The 19664-nt window shown below is 39.4% G+C and overlaps 1 protein-coding gene across 1 annotated transcript in view; it reads right to left on the reverse strand.

Moving 5' to 3' along the window:
• Positions 1 to 19664, reverse strand: part of SIMC1 (SUMO interacting motifs containing 1) — a 1791957-nt gene that overhangs the window by 1286830 nt on the left and 485463 nt on the right. Inside the window, exon 3 of the mRNA XM_044069369.1 lies at positions 9086 to 9155. Within this exon, the coding sequence (XP_043925304.1) occupies positions 9086 to 9155 (70 nt within the window). The remainder of the gene's footprint in view (positions 1 to 9085; positions 9156 to 19664) is intronic.

Below are 19664 nucleotides of genomic sequence, written 5' to 3' on the forward strand. Positions count from 1 at the left end.
AAAATAGGAGGATCCGTATTGTAATGAGCTGAAATGGCAGAGGCATGGATTTTAATAGATGAAAAAGATAGGCCTTTGTCCAACATCTCAGTCAGGTATTGCAAAATCTGAGGTATATTAGGGACCAGTGGGTCGAGCCCTTGTGCCTGGTTCCAAGCACAGAATCTCTTCCATTTTTCTGCATAAGATTTCCTAGTGCTGGGTCTCCTGGCTTCCAAAATTACATCCATAACAGCTTTAGAGAGTGGTGCAGTCTGAGTGGCTACATTATCTGCCATGCTGCCAGGTTTAAGGTTATCAGTTGACTGTGCAGAATCTGATTGTTTTGCTGTATCAGAAGATGAGGGATTTGAGGTAGAGGCCAAGGTGGGCCTTGGGGAAAAAGTCTTTAGGATTGGGTACCAGTGCTGGCGTGGCCAGTCTGGTGCAATCAGGATCATTTTTGGCCTCTCTTGTCTGACTTTTAAAAGCACCTTGGTGAGAAGAGGCATCGGAGGCAAGGCATAGACTGTCAGGTTTTTCCAGCTGAAAGATACAGCATCCACTTTCCATGCTTGAGAGTGATAAGTCCTTGTGCAAAATTTCTGTATTTGGCAATTGTGAGGGGAGGCAAAAAGATCTATGTCTGGGCGTCCCCATTCCCTTGTTATCATGTTGAACACTTGTGGATTTAGCTTCCATTCGTGAGGATCCATGAGATTTCTGCTTAGTTCGTCTGCCAGTGTACTTTTTTTTTTTTGTTCCTGGCAGGAATTGTGCTTGCAGATGTACCTGGTAGGTCAGTGCTGTGTTCCACAAAGTCATGGTTTGTCTGCATAGGGGGTAGGAATGTGTGCCCCCTTGCTTGTTTATGTACCACATAACTGTGGTACTGTCAGTCTTTATTAATAATTGTCCTGGATGTATTAGGTCCTTGAAGGCTGTCAGGGCATTCTGTACAGCTAGCATCTCTTTTTGATTGATGTGAAGATGCATTTTTCCTTGGGCCACGTGCACTGAATACATTTTCCTGCCATATGTGCTCCCCAGGCATAATCCGATGCATCCGTTGTTACTGTCTGCCTGGCTGTAGGTAAGGTGAAAGGCTGTCTCTTGTTGTGGTGACAGGCCTGGGACCACCATCGAAACTCCTGTTGTAGGCAGTGAATCAAGGTTATGATTGTCTCTAGGCTGAGACAATGCTGAGTCCAAACACTTTTTAGATACTATTGTAGTTTCCTCATTCGCAGTTTGGCATATGGAATTAGTAGAATGCAAGATGCCATGAAACCCAGGGCCTGCAGACTTTTTCTTGCAGGGAGCTGGGTCTTTGTTGCCATCATTTGAAAGTAATGAGTCAGTTGCCTTTGTTTGTCTGGCGTGAGATAAGCCATCTGGACAGTTGTATTTAAGCTTGCACCCAGGAATATTATCTCTTGAGAGGGCACTAGTTTTGATTTCTTTTCGTTTACTGTGTACCCTAGGCAAATTAGCAATCTTTTTACAAATGCCAGGTGCTTTAGAAGAATGTCCTTGCTCTCTGCTTGAATAAGACAGTCGTCCAAGTAGGGATATATTTGAATTCCTTTTTGCCTGCAAAATGCAATTACTGGTGCCAGGCATTTTGTGAAGACCCTGGGCGCAGTAGATAAGCCAAAGGGCAGTGCAGAGAATTGGTAATGCATTGAGCCTGCTATAAATCTGAGGTATCTTCTGCACGATTGTCTGATTGGGACGTGCAGGTATGCCTCCATGAGATCCAAAGTAACTAGCCAAGCCTCCTTGCCCAGCATGGGCAGAAGTTGTTGTAGTGTTAACATTTTGAATTTTGGAACATCCAGGAAAGTATTTAGGATTGACAGGTCCAGTACTGGTCTCCAGGCTTTGTCTTTTCTGGGTACTAAGAAAAGTTGTGAGTAAATTCCTTGGCCCTGTTCTTCTTGTGGAACTTTTTGAATAGCTCCCATATCCATAAGAGCAGCAATCTGTTTTTGTGCCTCTGCCCATTGGTTTTGTGGCAGGTTTGGCATACCTTTGGATTTTGGAAGCGTGTGGAAGTGGGACCTGTACCCCTGAGAAACTATATTCAACACCCATTGGTCTTGGGTGATCATGTGCCAATTTTTTGAGAAAAGTGCTAGCATTCCCCCTAGGGGTGCTGTCAACTGGTAAGAGCTTGGCATTTGCAGAGGGAAGTCATTGTGACTGTTTCCTATAAGGTTGTGATTTGTCTTCTCCTCCTTTGGGGGCTGAAGCACCCCATTGTTTAGGTCTGTAGGAGCCTTGGGGCTGAGATCTGCCTCTTGGGCATCTGTATCTGCCTCTTTGTGGCCTGTCTGACACTGGATTGACTTTGCTTTATCCTCCATTTTCTTTAACACCTCTTCTGCCTTAACACCAAACAAAGTATCATGCTGTAGTGGAGCATCCAATAATTTTACTTTAACATGGTCAGGTAAACTTTGTTCTTTCAGCCAAGCATGTCTTCGAATAACTGAGCCGGTAACTGCGGCTCTACAAGAAGCCTCTAATGAATCAAAACCACATTGCAGAGTATGCTTTCCCACTTGTTCAACTGCATGCAATAAATCCTGCATTTATTTACTGTCAGGACTTTCTATATTTGTAACCATTTTCTGCTTTAACAATGACATGAGATACTGTTGATATTTAAGCATGTGAAACTGACAGTTTAAAGCTCTTACAGCTAAAGTAGCAGAAGTGTAAACTTTTTTCCCCCATCTGTCCAGAGCTCTGGAATCCCTATCTGAGAGGACAGGATTTTTGGCAATGGAAGCTTTAACCCCTTTAGGACCCTGAGAAATAGTTTCTGGGTCTGCAGCGGGGTTTTTGTAAAGAAATTTATGAGAGTCAGGGACCCTGTAGTACCTGTCTGGCTTTACTTGTGCAAGGGGTAAAGAATCTGGAGACAGACTGGATTCAGAAAAAACATCATCTACAATATCAAGCACAGGAGGGATAGCCAGGGGCCTGTGCTGAGGCAGTAAAAGGACATTTCTGAACCTTTTCTTGGATTCTGAGTAATCCTGGCTCTCCCAATGGAAATGCTCCCTCATGGTGTGCAGGGTTTCCCCAAAAGAGTAATCCTCAGGCGGTGAGGCTGAAGGAATGGACTCTTCAGCATCATAGTCCTCATAGCGAGGGACAGAATAGCCCTGGTCAGAAGAAGAATCAGAGAAAATGGAAACCTGATCAGAGGAATCATAATCAGTGTCTTGCCTAGGCCTTTTGTCAGGAGGGGGATGGGAGCTCCTGATTAAAGTAATAAGGTTTTCGGCCATTTTAAGCATTTGTTTCTTTGGCATGGATGACTGTTCTGGAGAATGCTGCACTTGTTTCCTTGTCTTTAATGGTGTTTTTGACTTTGCCTTTGCTGCTGTAGTAGCTTTAATTGTAAGCTGTGAAGGTCTGAAAACACCCTCAGAAGCCGGTGCCTGCACAGCGGCTCCGGACCCATCTGAGGGCATAGTTTCCGTAGGCCCAATACCTTGAGTTTCCACAGGCCTCTGTGTCTCCATGTGGCTGTCGGTTACGGCCTGTGGCTCTGAGGTAGCGGGCGTCAGGGGCTGCGAAAGCGCCTCACTGAAAACCGGCGAACGGCATAGAAGAGGCTTCGTCGTCGGTTTTGGACCTCGGATGCCTGTCTTTTTCTTTGTCTTTGTGTTTTTTATACATTCCGGTCGTCGGTTTTCCCGATGGCATTATGTAATTAAATCTTCGTCCAAAATAATGTAAAGCAAAATCAAACCGACGTTTAATAGTGCGTTTATTGAATCTAGCACAAAACCGACAACTAGTAACGTCGTGGTCAGGGCTTAGGCAAGGAATGCAGTAAGAGTGGAAATCCTTATGAGGTATTTGCTTCCCACAAGAAATACAATTATTAACTTTTACTGACATCGGTCTGGAGCAAGAAAAAGTTTCCCCAATGGGGTACTTAGCTTTACTGAAGACTTTGGTTCTGAAATTCAATTTTGAAAATCTCAGGAGTCGGCCAACCGGCACTTGCGAACTGCTTTTGCTTCGGGCACCGCGTGGCAAGAAAGACTGAAGAAAATGGCGTCGGTTGCAACTTTTATACCCCTGGCGCACTGACGTCAGGGAAGAGGCGACAGCAACCGACGCCGGACCAAGACTTTGGAACTCGGGCCGACTGCGGGTCGCCTGCCAGCAGGATAACCCAAGTGTAATGATTGCAACAGTGAAACACGATGAACATCAGTAAGAATGAAAGTCCTTATGAGGTATTTGCTTTCCACAAGAAATACAATTATTAACTTTTTCTGACATCGGTCTGGAGCAAGAAAAAAGTTTCCCCAACAGGGTACTTAGCTTTGTTGAAGACTTCGGATCTGAAACTCGAACACGAAAATCTCAGGAGTCGGCCGACCGGCACTTGTGAACTACTACTGCTTTGGGCACCGCGCGGCAAGAAAGACTAAAGAAAATGGCGTTGGCCGCATCTTTTATATTCCTGACGTCAGGGAAGGGGTGATAGCAGCCGACGCAGGATCCAGGACTTTGGAATTCAGGCCGGCTGAGGGCAACCTGCCAGCAGGATTACCCAAATGTAATGACTGCAACAGTGAAATACGAAGAACATCTTTGGATTCACAAAGCATTCTTAAACTATATTAGGAATCTCAGAAACATATATCAGAAAGTGATATCACATACTAGGATCCACAGGACATTGTTCTAAACTTCTCTGCTAGTAGATGGGCAAACCTCAACCCTCCTCCCCTCCACTACTTTCAGATCCCATACCCTCCCCAAGAAAGCAGCTGAGATGTACATGACTAAAGATGCAATCACACTAAAAGAAAGAAATGCTCCTGACAACATTGACATAGAAATGAAAAGTTTCACAAATTGGGAACACGTTTATCCAAGCAATCAGGTAATGTCGAGAGGCATGGTCAGGTTGTTGTATCCAGCTGCCTTCAAATATTTCTCCCTGGAGGATCAAATATATATATTTTTTTGGATGCAGAAAAGGCCAAGGAGAAAATAAAGTTTGGTCAACAAATAGTGAGCCATTAAGCAGAAGGAAACTCTGCTTCCCATACTTCTGATAACAAAAAAAAGCCCAAAACAAGACTGCCAGTAAATATTTCATTGCTCCAAAGGTAATGCTTATGTGACAGAAAAAATCCCAGGAGCTGACTAGAAGAATCAGGAGTACACTGGACATGAACCAAAGACTGGTGTTTGGAAGATGGAAATGACAAAGACGACGATCAGAAATAAGGTAAAATTGGTGGATAAATGAGAGAACTGTAAAGGACTATGTGAAATGTGACTTTGAAACATGAAGTGTCTGAGAAAGACTAGATTTTATTGACTGTATGGTAACAGTGGGAGAAACGTAAAGCTGAAACCCAATTTATGTCAATATATTGAGATGGAAATTGAAGAAGTAACTAAACAGTTTTTATCCTTATTAACACTGATTTAAATTGTGTGTTATACTTTAGAACGGTTCTGTGCAGTTTGCAGTCAGATGTATTTTAAATGAGAGATGGGGGTAGTCTTATTGATGACTGTTCTACACACTAAAGATATTAAAGTTATTAAAAAAGTACCTTTTCTTATTTGTAATGCATCAAGCTTTAACAAGGTAAGAAAGGCTGGAAAGATGCGTGCAAATGTTAATAAAATGATGTGTTCTTATATTGATCACAGGGTGCAGAAATGTACTGATCGTATTATATGTGGAATTGAAAAATAACCCCCCCCCCCATTTTTATACAGGCAAACCAAAGTGTAAACAAATCACACAGAGAAACCATTCTGTAAAAACTGCTGGAAAGACCAAGCTAAGCTAGAATCTTCATGATGTGATACCTTAAATCTCCTGTAGTGGAGGTCCATGAGATATATTTAAATGAGTTAGAGCAGTGCAGTGGCTCATTCACTGGAAGTGCCAGGCAAGAACGGTTGTCATTAAGTAACTAGTCCAGGCTTGCTCATCCTGGAAGGGAGGGAGGGAGAGATGGTTCTGTCTGACTGCTCATCAGAATACAGGCAAAGGCTTGTGAAGTACAAAAAAATACCAGAATCAGAGCATATGGGCTTGGGTACTTCCAAACCAGTAACAGTAGCCATTTTTAGAAAATGTATGGGAACATGCATATACTCAGGGGAGTTTTAGAATGCTACCATAGTGAGGTGGGTGTCACATCAGCTCCCTGGTGGATGAGTTGGAGCCTTAGAAGAAATTCACAGTTGCACATACAAATGAGAGCTTTCTCATGGGTCCACAGACAAATCAGCTGAGTGGCAGCAGCACAAGAGTGGTGAGCCATCTGGTAGATTTTAGGAATGCAAGAGAGAGTCTTTGTGAAATTAGACCTCTCCTGCAAGCTGCTGCATTTCTAGCTGGGATAGTCTGTGGTGTGGGACTGCTGAGCCACTCAGTGAAAACCAGAATGCAAGGAAAGCTGGTAGTCTACAGACAGTCAGGTTAAAGATATTGTCATACTTACCTGGAAACTGGCTCCCTCAGGATGGCTATCACTTCAGTCAATCCCCATGATCTCATAAAGAATGAATAGGTTCACAGGTGATTACTAGGCTAAAGACCCTCATAGAGCCTTTTGAAGCCTATCCATGTTTCTCAACGTGAGAATCAAACCATATTTATTTATTTTTATTTAACATTTGTTTACCAGGAAAGTCCAACTTGGAACAACTCCAATTTTCAAATGAGGCCCGGGGAGAAACGCTTCAGACTCGTGTCTTTGCGACATGGGAGGAAACTGGAGCACCTGGAGGAAACCCACATGAACACAGGTAGGACATGCAGACTCCACACAGAAGGCACCCCAGCCAAGAATTGAACTGGGGAACCTCTTGCTGTGAGGCGACAACGCTACTGATGCACCACTGCGTGAGGTAAACACCTTAACTATTATGCCAACTCCTAATCTCCTACAACTAACTGGACAAAGGCTGATGATTGACAGGTGAGAAAGCAAAACATATCCAGAAAAAAAAAACGCTGTGCTTTTGACATAGCTTCTCTTCTTTTGCCCCTTGTCGTTTGGTTGGTCAGTCTTGAGCTTAGAGCTCAAATTCATTGTCCTTGAAGCAGAGGCCACACATATTTTATTGCTCACACAAAAAAAAAATGTCCTGATTTAAACCTTCTAAAAGCTTTGTCATTCATTGAAACAATGACCAGTAGACTACACAAAAAGATACTGACAAATAAAATCTAGGTATTAATAAATTATCCAGAAAAGCAGAGCAAAACACAACTGCAAAGGAGTGGTGAAATGTTCCAAAGTGAGGGCAAAGGTAAAACGGGAAAAGATTGTAAAAGAAAAAGGTAAGAAAGTGACCTCTGAGAAGCCATACATTAAGGAAATGATTAAACAGTGCAGGTAAGGTACGGAAAAGACAAACACATAACAGTCTTCCTGTCAATAGCCTGGGAGTTATTTCTCGGGTGTCAGCACTTAGCACAGCAAAGGGGATCTAGTGAGGAAGCTTATTTTTTTAATTTTATGGGTAGAAAGGTGAAGTCAGCCTGGGAAAGTTTCTAGTGCTGAACTACCAAAGCCTTGCCAGTCTCAGTCGTAAAAACTGACGAGGATGGCCCTCTTCATCTCAGACAGGGAGATTCTTTTCTACAACCCAATTAATGATAAAAGACAAAGCTTTACATGTAGAACAAAAACATCTGATTGCAACAGCAGAGGAAATAAATTCCTTTCTCATATTTGCCTATGGCCATGGATGCTCTCACTTCACAGAGCATCCAGATGTTGGGGGGCTTTTGTACAACAGATGAAATGATACCTGACTTTAGTCAGCCTTCACAGGTGAAGTCCCTGAAAAAGATGTTTCAACACTTCATAAAAAGATATCTCTTGACACCAGACTCCAGAAGAAGGATGACCTGCTTCCCCAAATGAATAAGTAAGCACTTACTAGAAGAATGACATGGAAAATTAGGCCACTCTGAGATGGGCTCCATAAACTTGATGGCCTTCCTGATCCTTAGGAGTCAACTGTCAGTGATGCCTTAAATGTTTTCCAGTCTGCAAAGCAGAAGCCTCCTTATCTTTGTTTTAAGTCATGGCTGTATAACCTTCTTCCTACCATATTCCTAGAACCACCCTGCTAACCTCCTGTTGATAATGGACAATGAATAGGATCAAAATACAGTTAAGTTGATGTGCACCAAATATGGAGTTGTGGACTTAGAGGAAGTGCAGATTACAAAGTGTTCCCATATACCTACCCATCTGTTTTTCAAAATGCCTTGAACACGTTCTCATTCAGCACAAAGATTAAGATCCCAGGATGGATATGGCATGGCCATCAAGGACCAAATAAACCATTTCAGGTGAGTGGCTAACTACTTAAGGAAAGGGGCCAGTATGCCAGTTTGGGGAGGCAATTAAGATAACTCAGCAACTGAGACTAGAGTTGTGTTTCAAGCAGTAGATTCAGGCAAGTGCACCTACATTCAGCCTTATCAACCCAAAATGAGTAAGAATCAATTCCTACTGAAACAGAGGTCTCTGAAGAGGCTCTTGGTTTAGTGGCTGGTGACTAATAGGAGTAAAATGTAAAACAACTTAAATTCTGCCTTTCATTGTTCTGTTCTTCCTGGGAATCTCTGGATAAGTCCTCTAGCCTTTTTTTTTTGCACATCACATTTTGCAGTGAACCTCCTTTTTTCCCACACATCAGGTGCTAATGTAAGCCTCAAGGTTACCTCTTTAAAGAGAGCAACCAAGCAGAGCATTAATCTACTTGAGAATTCTAGTCTCAGTTGTCAAAAGCAGCAGATTTGCTAGTTCTGGATGGCTGTAGGCACATTTAGAGGGTCTATGAGGCAAAGTGCAAATGTGAAGAACTCACAATTAATTATACTCTAAGAAATATGCAATGTACAAGCTGCAAGAAAGGACTGAGGAAATCTGAGTTGTGTACATCCCAAACCTCAAACAAAATTATATCAAAAACTAGGCAAAAGGGGGATGCTGCAGCAAGATTATGAACTCACAATTTGCAAAAGACCTACAACTAAGGATTAAGTTTAGTGGTTATTAAAAAAGATTAACTTTACCTTTTCTTCCATGACCTCTCTTAGAAGATCCCAGTCCCACTGTACATTTGATGCATTTGCTGGGTGAAGCCTGTCAGTAAAATGAAAAAAAAAAAACAGAATGTGAGCTTTGTATTACTGTTAAAACAAAAATAAACTAAACAAGCAGTGACTCTAACTATGACAAACTCCATTACTGTTTCTAATTTCTAATAGGTTTTAATGTGTTCCCTTGACATAATAATGCCAGTGCTTCAAACATAAGGCTGTGTTAACATGAGGAGGCTGCAGATACTTGTACCAAAAATGAGTGAAACACAAGCCACCTAACAGTTTCAAAAAATGAGTTCAGGACTTGGAGCTGCACCCATTTCTCTTCTTTACTTGCATATAATAACTCTCAGTTTGCATGGACTCAAAACAGCAAAATATATTTTGAAATGTATTACTCTGGCCAACTCTTTCCATCAGTGTAATCTCAAACTGTACACCAATACTACAGTCATTTTGAGAAATCAATACTGTGGTAAAATATGCCCCCGCAAAAAAAAAAAAAAAAAAGAGCAAAAGACAGACAAGCACACCCAAGCAGCTAATTTATGAGAACTTAAGGAGAAACCTTTCAGAAGAGACATTTAAAGTACTGACATTGTATTGGTATCAGCAATTCAAAAGTTACAGAAAACCAGGTCCAGCAACACAGAATGTTATTGTATCCTTACAAGCTACTCGACAGTGAAAAATCATTCCAGTAGTTTGTTGAAAATGTTGACTACAGTGTGATGCGATCATGCCTCATTTGTCGCAAATATACAACATGTATGGTTATGCATATTCAAACATAAATACACACAGATATATATATACATACACACACACACACACACACACACACACACACACACACACACACACAAACACACAGACACACAGGTTTATATCAGATGATTGGCATTTCAAAACATCTACTCTTAAAAAGGTTGAAACCCTTTTGTCAATGTTCTGAATCATCAAATGTTTATTAGGTGTTAAGGAAAAGATGCATTTCCCATGAATACTCTTCACAAAATATAATATGTAGTATAGATGCATAGTAATGCAGACCACAGATACTTAAGTGTTTCACAACTGCATTCTAATATCAATCTATAAGTATATAAACAGAAGACTGAAGTTAAAGAAAGTGCTGAAGGGAGGAAAATACATAATGTGAAAGAGATTTTATGTGAGCTCTGACCTCCCCAGGCTGGGGATGAGTAGTTAAAGGAATGTTGGGGGGATAAAATGTACTGGTACTGAAAAATACAAGGTCAAAAAACAAGACAGGTTGCCAGGCCAGGTGGCTTGTGTTTTTAAAATATTGTTACTAAAACATGGTTGTTAAGTGTTCACGTGAAGGACTAAGTGAGAAGCACGAGGATCTGCAGAGACCCTATTTGTTAACTAATACGAAACGTCAAAATTCTGCATGCATGCTACTGAAAAAAAAAGGTATAAAAACTGTTATGTTCTTGCTGCTTGGTGAAATTGATTTGAAAACTTTGTGAAGGCAGTCTCCCAGCGCTGACATCTTGTTGATTTGAATAAAACCCAAAATGTTTTGCACATCCTGAAGAGTTATTCTTGAGTCAAGACCAACAGGTAAATCTTTATTATTTATGTACATTTTAATTGCACTATAACATTTTTGTGCCATGACTGAGATCTGAACTTTGGCATTGCAGCACAGCATCATGGAATGAATTATAAGGGCCCAGCACAGAAAATTCTTCTGTGAATTCCATACTGTTTTGTATGGAATAGTCAAAGATTTGGATACTTAACTATTCAGGGTGTGCAAACATATTATGCTAGAAATGGGAAAACTGATTTGTGGAAAATGTTTCTCCTTTCTTTTCTTTCCTCTCTTTTAGAAAACTGCAGTTAAAAGAAAAAGTAAAAAGGTGTTTATTGTGTTGTTAAATGACTAAATTTACTTACTAAGTATATGATGTGTACTGTTTTGCTGAATGATTGACATTGCTTTTAAGTATATGATGTGTATTACTTTGTTGAATGATTGACTTTGCTTTTAAGTATATGACGTTTTCTGTTTTTGTTGAATGATTGACTTTGCTTTTAAGTATATGACGTTTTCTGTTTTTGTTGAATGACTGAGTTACTTGTTAGGTATGTGGTAACTGATGCCTTCTGGAATGGCAGAAATCTGCTTATTAGATGTATGTAAAGTAATAGTGGGAGGTCCCCACAGGAAATAAGAAAAGTTTTATTAATGTATATGCGCATACAAAAAAGGGAAAATTAACAGGAGGTGCCTTGTGTTGAGGGAGGTACCCTCAAAATTATAGTGGGAGGACCCCCATAAAAATTAAGCAAGTTTATTAATGTGCATGTGCATATAACAAAAAGGGAATTTAACACAAGGAGGAGCCTTGTGTTGAGGGCAGTACCCCTCAGGACTAAAGGTAAGAGGCATGACCGCTGCTTTGTGTTGTTTAATGTGCAACTGATGGTTTTGTTGTTGTGCAATATATGACTGACGAGAGACAGCGAGAAAGAAAAAAAAAGTTAAAAGCAAAAAGTTAAATCAAATTCATGAGCCTACAGTATGTTAAGACACGGGTTTGTGTGTGCAAAGTTAAATCAAATTCATAAGCCTACAGCATGCTGGAAAGTAGGTGTGTGTGTAAAGTTAAATTGAATTCATAGGCCTACAGCATTTTAGGATGTAGGTGTGTGTGTGCAAAGTTACATCAAGTTCATGAGCCTATAGCATGTTGGGACATAGGTGTGTGTGTGTGTGTGCGTGTGTGCATGTATGCTAGTAAATCAAGTTTATGAGCCCACAGCATGTTGGAATGCAAGTCTGACTCTGTTTCCTCCTTGAATGATGTGTGAATTGATTGAGTCATTTGTTTTCAGAATTACCAGGATCCAAGATCTACAAGGTAACTCTTAACAGAAAAAATGTGACCAAAGATAAGCAAACAGAATCAAATTCCTGAAAAGGGAATACCTGCATATTTTATGTATCATAATTATGGTAAAGAAAGTTGTACGTATTTGCATGAGTGGTTTCAGCTTACTAAGAATTGTTCTGGTGGGTATTTTCATTTAATGGAACTTATGATAGGGATAAATTAATGAAACTGAAGGATATTTTTGGGAAAAAGTATACTGAAGCAATTAAAAGGAAAATGGAGTCAACATTAAGGGGGTCACAAGATGCAAATAAGAAACTGCTGCAACAGGTAAAAGTGGTTAAGACGGCAGTACAGACCAGTAAAAAGCGATCCCTTTTATCCTGTTTTGGCAGGTTTTTAAGAAACTAAAGATGGTGGTAAAGCAGAGACTTTAAAAGAGGATGATAATCCTCCAGTAGTTACTGCATCCCCACCCCCACATGTACTGGTACAGGTGGCTCCTGTACAAGATTCTGCTGTTTCTCAGACCTCTGCATTTTGGACACAAAGTTACCGTGGTACTGTTACATCTCATCCTAGTTCCCCTGTTCAACCCTCATCTTCAGAACAGGAATCTGCAGACAAAAAAAGTTTTCTTTTCTTTCTTCCTATCATTCTCAACAAGCTTCTACCTTTCCAGCAGGAGCACTAGTATTTGACACTCCTGTGGCTCATCACAAATGTTCACATGATAGGGTAGGACAAGAGGCTATTGCCTCTGGAGAGGATATTTTGGCACCGCCTTAAAAAAGGTTTGGGGGCTAATGCTGATTAGCATACTATGTCTAAATATTTCTAACTAAAAAAAAATCCATTAAGATTTAAGAAGGAATTAAAAAAAACTATAATAAAATGTTACAACCCTACTATGACAGATTTTAAACTAGCTGCTTTGGGTAGTTACTTCAGATAAAATAAGAAAACAGTTACTTGACAAGGGTAAATTAACAGATTTTACTCTCACATGTTACACTTTTGACATTTTAGATAGATACCCATTTGTTTCTTTGGCGATACCTCTCTCAAGGCACATTTTCAAATTCTGTCCCCTACTGTTAGGTTACCTTCGGTCCCTCACTTAGAATTTGTTTCTTGTCTTTATCAAAGACCAGATCCCAGTAGTTATTTACTATATCTCTAAGGTACGGTGTCTCCTGATTGTACGGAATTACCAAGTTCCTCTCATGTTGTGTTTGTATTTTGGATCCTGTAGATGTCCCTGTACTAGTTAAAAGTATAGGGGTGAACTTATCTTTCCATTTTTTCAAAAATCTCATTTCTAATTTTCAAAAGAAATTTGATTGGATATCCTCTCTCTTTGAATACCCCTATCAATTTATACATTTCCTGTTCAAAGTTCACGTCGTCACTAATCAACCTAGAAATCCTCACCATTTGTCCCTTGATAACACTTTTCTTTTGGTGTGAAGGATGACAACTGTTGTAATGTAATAAGGAGTTCTATCTTAGGGTGTTCTATTATAAATGAAAATTACTTGTTAAATTTTAGGTTTTATTAAGATTACAGCTCATCTTTGGACATTTAGAAGCATTTTATGCACATTGCTCTCCACTTTGTTCTTTGATTGGTTAGTTTTAAACACATTTTTTTATTATGTCTCTTTAATTTTAATGACTGAATGAATGGGTAATCACATGATTTGTAACTATTTTAACCATTTAAATTAATGTGTTTATGTTAAGGCTTTACTCTGATGAAGCCCATTAAGTAAACTGGGTGAAAGCGTTTAATGTAAAGCTGGCTTTATTTGGTTTATTAAAGTACGAGTCTGGTTCTACGTTTGGTGGTGGCTATTTCTTTTTTTATTTTTGTTTAGTAATGATGTATTTGACTTTAAAAAGTGTCAGTTTTCCAAGGTGAAGCATCATAGGGGAGAAATTCAGTGGTGGCTCCAGGATGAACGTATTAAATCCTCTGACGGAATATGGCGACCTCCGGACAGCCGACTGGTGTTGCCTGCCTCCTTGCTACCTTACCTGGTAAGGGCATATCATCTACTGGACCATGCAGTTAAGACAGCTTTGTTTAATAAAATTATCTGAAGTTGGTATGCCCCTCATGTCTCCTCTTTGATACTTCAGTATGTTAATAATGTGCAATATGCTTAGAGCATATTAGGAAAAATGCAAACATTAGGGCTGCATGCTTACCACCACCTTGGGGACCTTTTGGTAATGTACAGTAACTTACAATATGTATTAGTAGTGATTTGTATGTTTTCTGCATGGGTGGAAGCTTACCCATGCCACAAAGCAGATTCAGTAAATTTGGTGTACCTTGTACTATTAATAGTGACCAGAAAACTCATTTTAATTCCCTAACCAGGGAGCTATGCAAAATTTTAATTTTCTATGTTGAGTCTTCACTGTCCCAACCATCCACAATCATCTGGATTAATAGAGACCCTTTAAAAAAATTCAAAAATTTGTAGTGAAACAAACCTTAAATGGTCAGAGACACTTTGAATTATACAAGGAAATTGAGTCCCTGTGAGACAAATTTAAAGGCCCATGGCCCTTCCAGCTGCTCCCCCTGTGTCAAATGAAGAATTAACTCTAACGGATGTTGTAATGTTAATGTACTGTAAACAACTTGCCCATCTCTTATAGCAATATCATAGAACTGTAGGAGAAGCTCTTCTTCAACATCCTGACCAGCCCTCTTACCAATGGAAGCCAGGTGATTGGGTTTATGTGAAAATCCTCCAGAAAAAGAACTGTCTCAGCCAGATATGGAAAGGCCCTTTCCAGGTAATCCTCACCACCCTGACTATGGTCCGCTGCGCGCAGGACTACCAACCTGGATTTACTCATCTAATTGTAAAAAGACCTGTCATGTAGGGGCCCTAGACAAATCATTGTTGCCGGCAAAAGAAGATCGAAGTGTGAAGGATGAAGCATCTGTCCCAGTGAAGAATTAATCAAAAAATCAATTCAAACAGCACTTCATGATGAATCCTGTGACAACAGGTACGTTTGCTTTGTTTTTGTTGCTGTTTCCTTTTATAACCTGGTCAAGAGAAAATAGTTTCCTGTTGGTTCTTTGATAATATGCTGTGGACATAACTGTGGCCAGCTGTTGGGTGTGTTCGCATATACCTCATCATTCCAGAGCAGGGATTCCCATGACTCCAATTCCTACATCACAGGTAACATTTGAAAAATATCTTAGTGATACTAATCTAGTCTAGTGTAATGTGATTAATTTTTCAAAGGTTGTGTCTCTTCACCTTGCCACCACAAATCGTGGACACACATGTTATGCCAGAAATGGGACCGTGTCAGAGGGAATCAGCAAATGTAATGACACTAGACATGAAAGTGTGTTGAACTCTTTAGATTTAAAAAGTAATGACTGTGGACATGGCATGGGCATAATAGAGGATCGATACTACATTTGTGGTGATCATGCCTACCCCTGGTTACCCACAAACTGGTCAGGGTGTTGTTTTGTAGTCTATATTACTCCCGCTATTCAGCAGTGACTGAGAAATAAGAGGCCAATCCAATGGGCAGAGCAAGTATTTTCAGTTTTTACTCCTGTGTATGGCGTGCAAAGGGCAATGCTTGAAATCACCATGCTTGTTCAAATTCTTCAGGAGGAAGCTAACCATACTTCACATCACATCAAAATGGAAATCGAGAAATAACTGAAATGCGAACTGTGGTGTTACAGAATCAATTGGCACTTGATATAATGCATGCTGCAAAAGGGGGGTCATGTGCCTTCATAGGAAGTCGTCGTTTTTATATTAGTGACTATCATGATGAACAATAAAAGTTGGCCAATTTCATGGAGCAGAGGGCCAAAGATTTGGACAGTACCTCTAAAAAATGGAACCTTTTTGGATGGTTAGGCAGTGTACTTGGTAACTTGGGAACAAGTACATTACAAGGTATCATTACAGTAACTGGCATTATTCTTTTGGTTATTTTAATATTTTCTGTTCTAAAGGCTGCAGCCACAAAATGCTTGATCTCATGTGCATGTGAACTTAAGGTGAATGAAAATTCACTGCAGATGATGAATATTATGAAGCTAAAGCATATTTTATCAAACTAAGACAAATCAAAATATAATTGTGTACTGTATGACAATGACAGTGCCAAAGGGGGGGATTTGTTACAAGAAAAATGCATTTCTCATGAAAATTCTTCACAAAATGCATATTAACTTATAGTTTCTTTAGAAATGAGTTAAACAAAATATTTATTTTTAGTTTATGTTAAAAATAATAAGTAGTATAGATGTATAGTTATGCAAACCACAGAATACTTAACTGCAGTTTTTAAGTATTTCACACTGCATTGTAATATCAAGCTATAAGTGTATAAGCAGATGGCTGAAGGGAGGAAAGAACACAATGTGAAATAGATTTTGTTTCATGTGAGTTCTGACCTCCCCAGGCTGGGGATGAGTAGTTAAAGGAATGTTGGGGGATAGCATGTACTGGTACTGAAAGATACAAGGTTGAAAAACAAGACAGGTTACCAGACCAGGTGGATGGTTGGTAAGTGTTCACGTAAAGCAGTAAGACAGAAGCACGAGGGTCTGCATAGACCCTATTTGTTAACTAATATGAAACGTCAAAATTCTGCATGCATATTACTGATAAAAAAGTATAAAAACTATATGTCTTTGCTGCTTTATGAGACTGATTTGAAAATTTTGTGAAGGCAGTCTCCCAGCTCTGACATCTGGTTGATTTGAATAAAACAGAAAATGTTTTGCACATCCTGAAGAGTTATTCTTGAGTCAAGACTAACAGGTAAATCTTTATTATTGATGTATATTTTAACTCCACTATAACAGTAGGGCAGGAAGACTGGTTTTGCAATGAGTGCAGTACAGTGGAGATTAGAGAATTTGCCCTTTTCTCCACTGCAGTACGATAAAATTTGCAGGGGGTGGAGGGTACAGGAAGGCTTGCCCCCTATAAAACCACAGTTGGTAGTGTGTTTTTTCCATGTTCGACATTTCACATTTCAGAAAGTCAACCATATTAGTCTATTAGTCTCGACATTTTAGGAGTCAAAGTTTTGAAACGTTAATCTTCTGATGTAAATCCATACATCGTGTATCTCTATATATACATACAGTGGATATAAAAAGTGTGCACACCCCTGTTAATATGCCAGGTTTTTGTGATATAAAAAAATGAGACCACAATAAATCATTTCAAAACTTTTCCCACCTTTAATGTGACCTATAACCTGTACAATTCAATTGAAAAACAAACAAATCTGTTAGGTGAAAAATATAAAAAAGAAAAAATGTACAATAAGCTGGTTGCATACCCATAAACTAATACTTTGTTGAACCACCTTTTGATTTGATTATAGCATTCAGTCTTCTTGGGTAGGGATTTATCAGCATGGCACATCTTGACTTGGCAATATTTGCCCACTCCTCACTGCAAAAGCACTCCAAATCAGTCAGATTGTGAGCATCTCTTGCGCACAGCCCTATTCAGGTCACCCCACAGATTTGCTATTGGATTTAGGTCTGGGCTCTGGCTGGGCCATTCCAAAACTTTAATTTTCTTCTGGTGAAGCCATTCCTTTGTTGATTTGGATGTATGCTTGGGGTGAGTGTCATGTTGAAAGGTGAAATTCCTCTTCATCTTTCTAGCAGACGCCTGAAGGTTTTGGGCCAAAAGTGACTGGTATTTGGAACTGTTCATAATTCCCTCCACATTCACTAAAGCCTCAGAAGAAAAGCAACCTCAAAGCATGATACGGCCACCACCATGCTTCACCGTGGGGATGGTGTTCTTTTGGTGATGCAAAGTGTTGTTTTTATGCCAAAATTACCTTTTGGAATTGTGGCCAAAAAGTTCAACCTTGGTCTCATTAGACCATAACACATTTTCCCCACATACTTTTGGGAGACTTGATGTATTGTTTTGCAAACTTTAGCTGGGTCTGGATGTTTTTCTGTGTAACAAAAGGTTTACATCTTGCAACCCTACCCCATAGCCCAGACATATGGAGAATACAGGAGATTGTTGTCACATGTAGTACACAACCAGCATTTGTCAGAAATTCCTGCAGCTCCTTCAGTGTTGCTGCAGGTCTCTTGGCAGCCTCCCTGGCCAATTTTCATCTCGTCTTCACATCGATTTTGGAGGGACGCCCAGTTCTTTGCAACATCACTGTTGTCCCATATTTTCTCCACTTTTTGATGACTGTCTTCACTGTGTTTCATGGTAGATCCAATACTGTGGAAATTGTTTTGTACCCTTCGCCTGACTGATGCCTTTCAACAATGAGATCCCTTTGATGCTTTGTAAGCTCTCTGCGAACCATGGCTTTTGCTGTAGCAGGCAACTGAGTAAATGTCAGAAAAATCCTACTAGGACTGCTGAACTTTATTTGGGGTTAATCAGAGTATCTTTAATTGATGGCAGGTGTGCACCCAGGAAGACTGAATGCTGTAATTAAATCAAAAGGTGCTTCAACAAAGTATTAGTTTAAGGGTGTACACACTTATGCAACCAGCTTATTGTACGTTTTTTTTTATTTTTTTTTATATTTTTTCACCTAACAGACTTGTTTGTTTTTCAATTGAATTGTACAGGTTACAGGTCACATTAAAGGTGGGAAAAGTTTTGAAATGAGTTATTGTGGTCTCATTTTTTTATATTACAAAAACCCGGCATTTTAGCAGGGGTGTGTACACTTTTTATAACCACCGTATACATTTATATATATATATATATATATATATATATATATATATATATATATATACACATACACACATATACACACATGCAAATATATATATATATATATATATATATATATATATATATATATATACAAACATGTATATATGCATAAATATGTATATCTGCATATATCTGTGTGTGTGTATACACAAACACAAATATATGTACACACACATCTCTCTCTTTCTCTCTCTCTCTCTCTATATATATATATATATATATGTATATATACACACACACACATCTACATGGGTGTGATTCGCTCAATCAACTCTTCGTTTGTTTAGCAAAATGAACAGCTTAGGAACTAGAGTGTTGTCATCAATGAATGTTGCAGATATGTGAAGAAGGAAGAGAAAGCGTCTTTGGGTTAGGTAAGTGTGGATTTGAGATGTTAATGATGAAAATTTCGGATATACTGAAAATGTTTTCATTAGGAGATGAAAATGTAGTGTTTGTTTACATGCTAGGGTTAAAGTAAGGGCAGGGTAAGAGAAGAGATTTAGTGTTTGTGTGTGTGTGTGTGTGTGTGTGTGTGTGTGTGTGTGTGTGTGTGTGTGTGTGTGCCCCCCTGTTCTATACTGAGGTGTAATGCTGGAGTTTCAGGAACAGTTAGGGTTACAGTTATCATGCATTAGTAAGGCATTATGCCAAGATTAGTGGAAACTGAGGCTCAACTATTAATAGCTAAGATAGGAATACATGAGAAAAAAATGGGAAAGTCTTGGAACCAGATGGCATTCCTGTGAAAATCTGGAAGTTGGGATAGAAGAAAGTGCTAAATATCAGAAGGTTTTGTTTAACAATATTTTGGTTTAGGGACACCTGATTAGAAGGGTACTTAGGAGCTATACAGCTAAACCTCATATACATGACTGTGGC

Source organism: Protopterus annectens, chromosome 4.part0 (genome assembly GCF_019279795.1).
Source record: "Protopterus annectens isolate FY-2018-M chromosome 4.part0, PAN1.0, whole genome shotgun sequence".
NCBI classification, from domain to species: Eukaryota; Metazoa; Chordata; order Ceratodontiformes; family Protopteridae; genus Protopterus; species Protopterus annectens.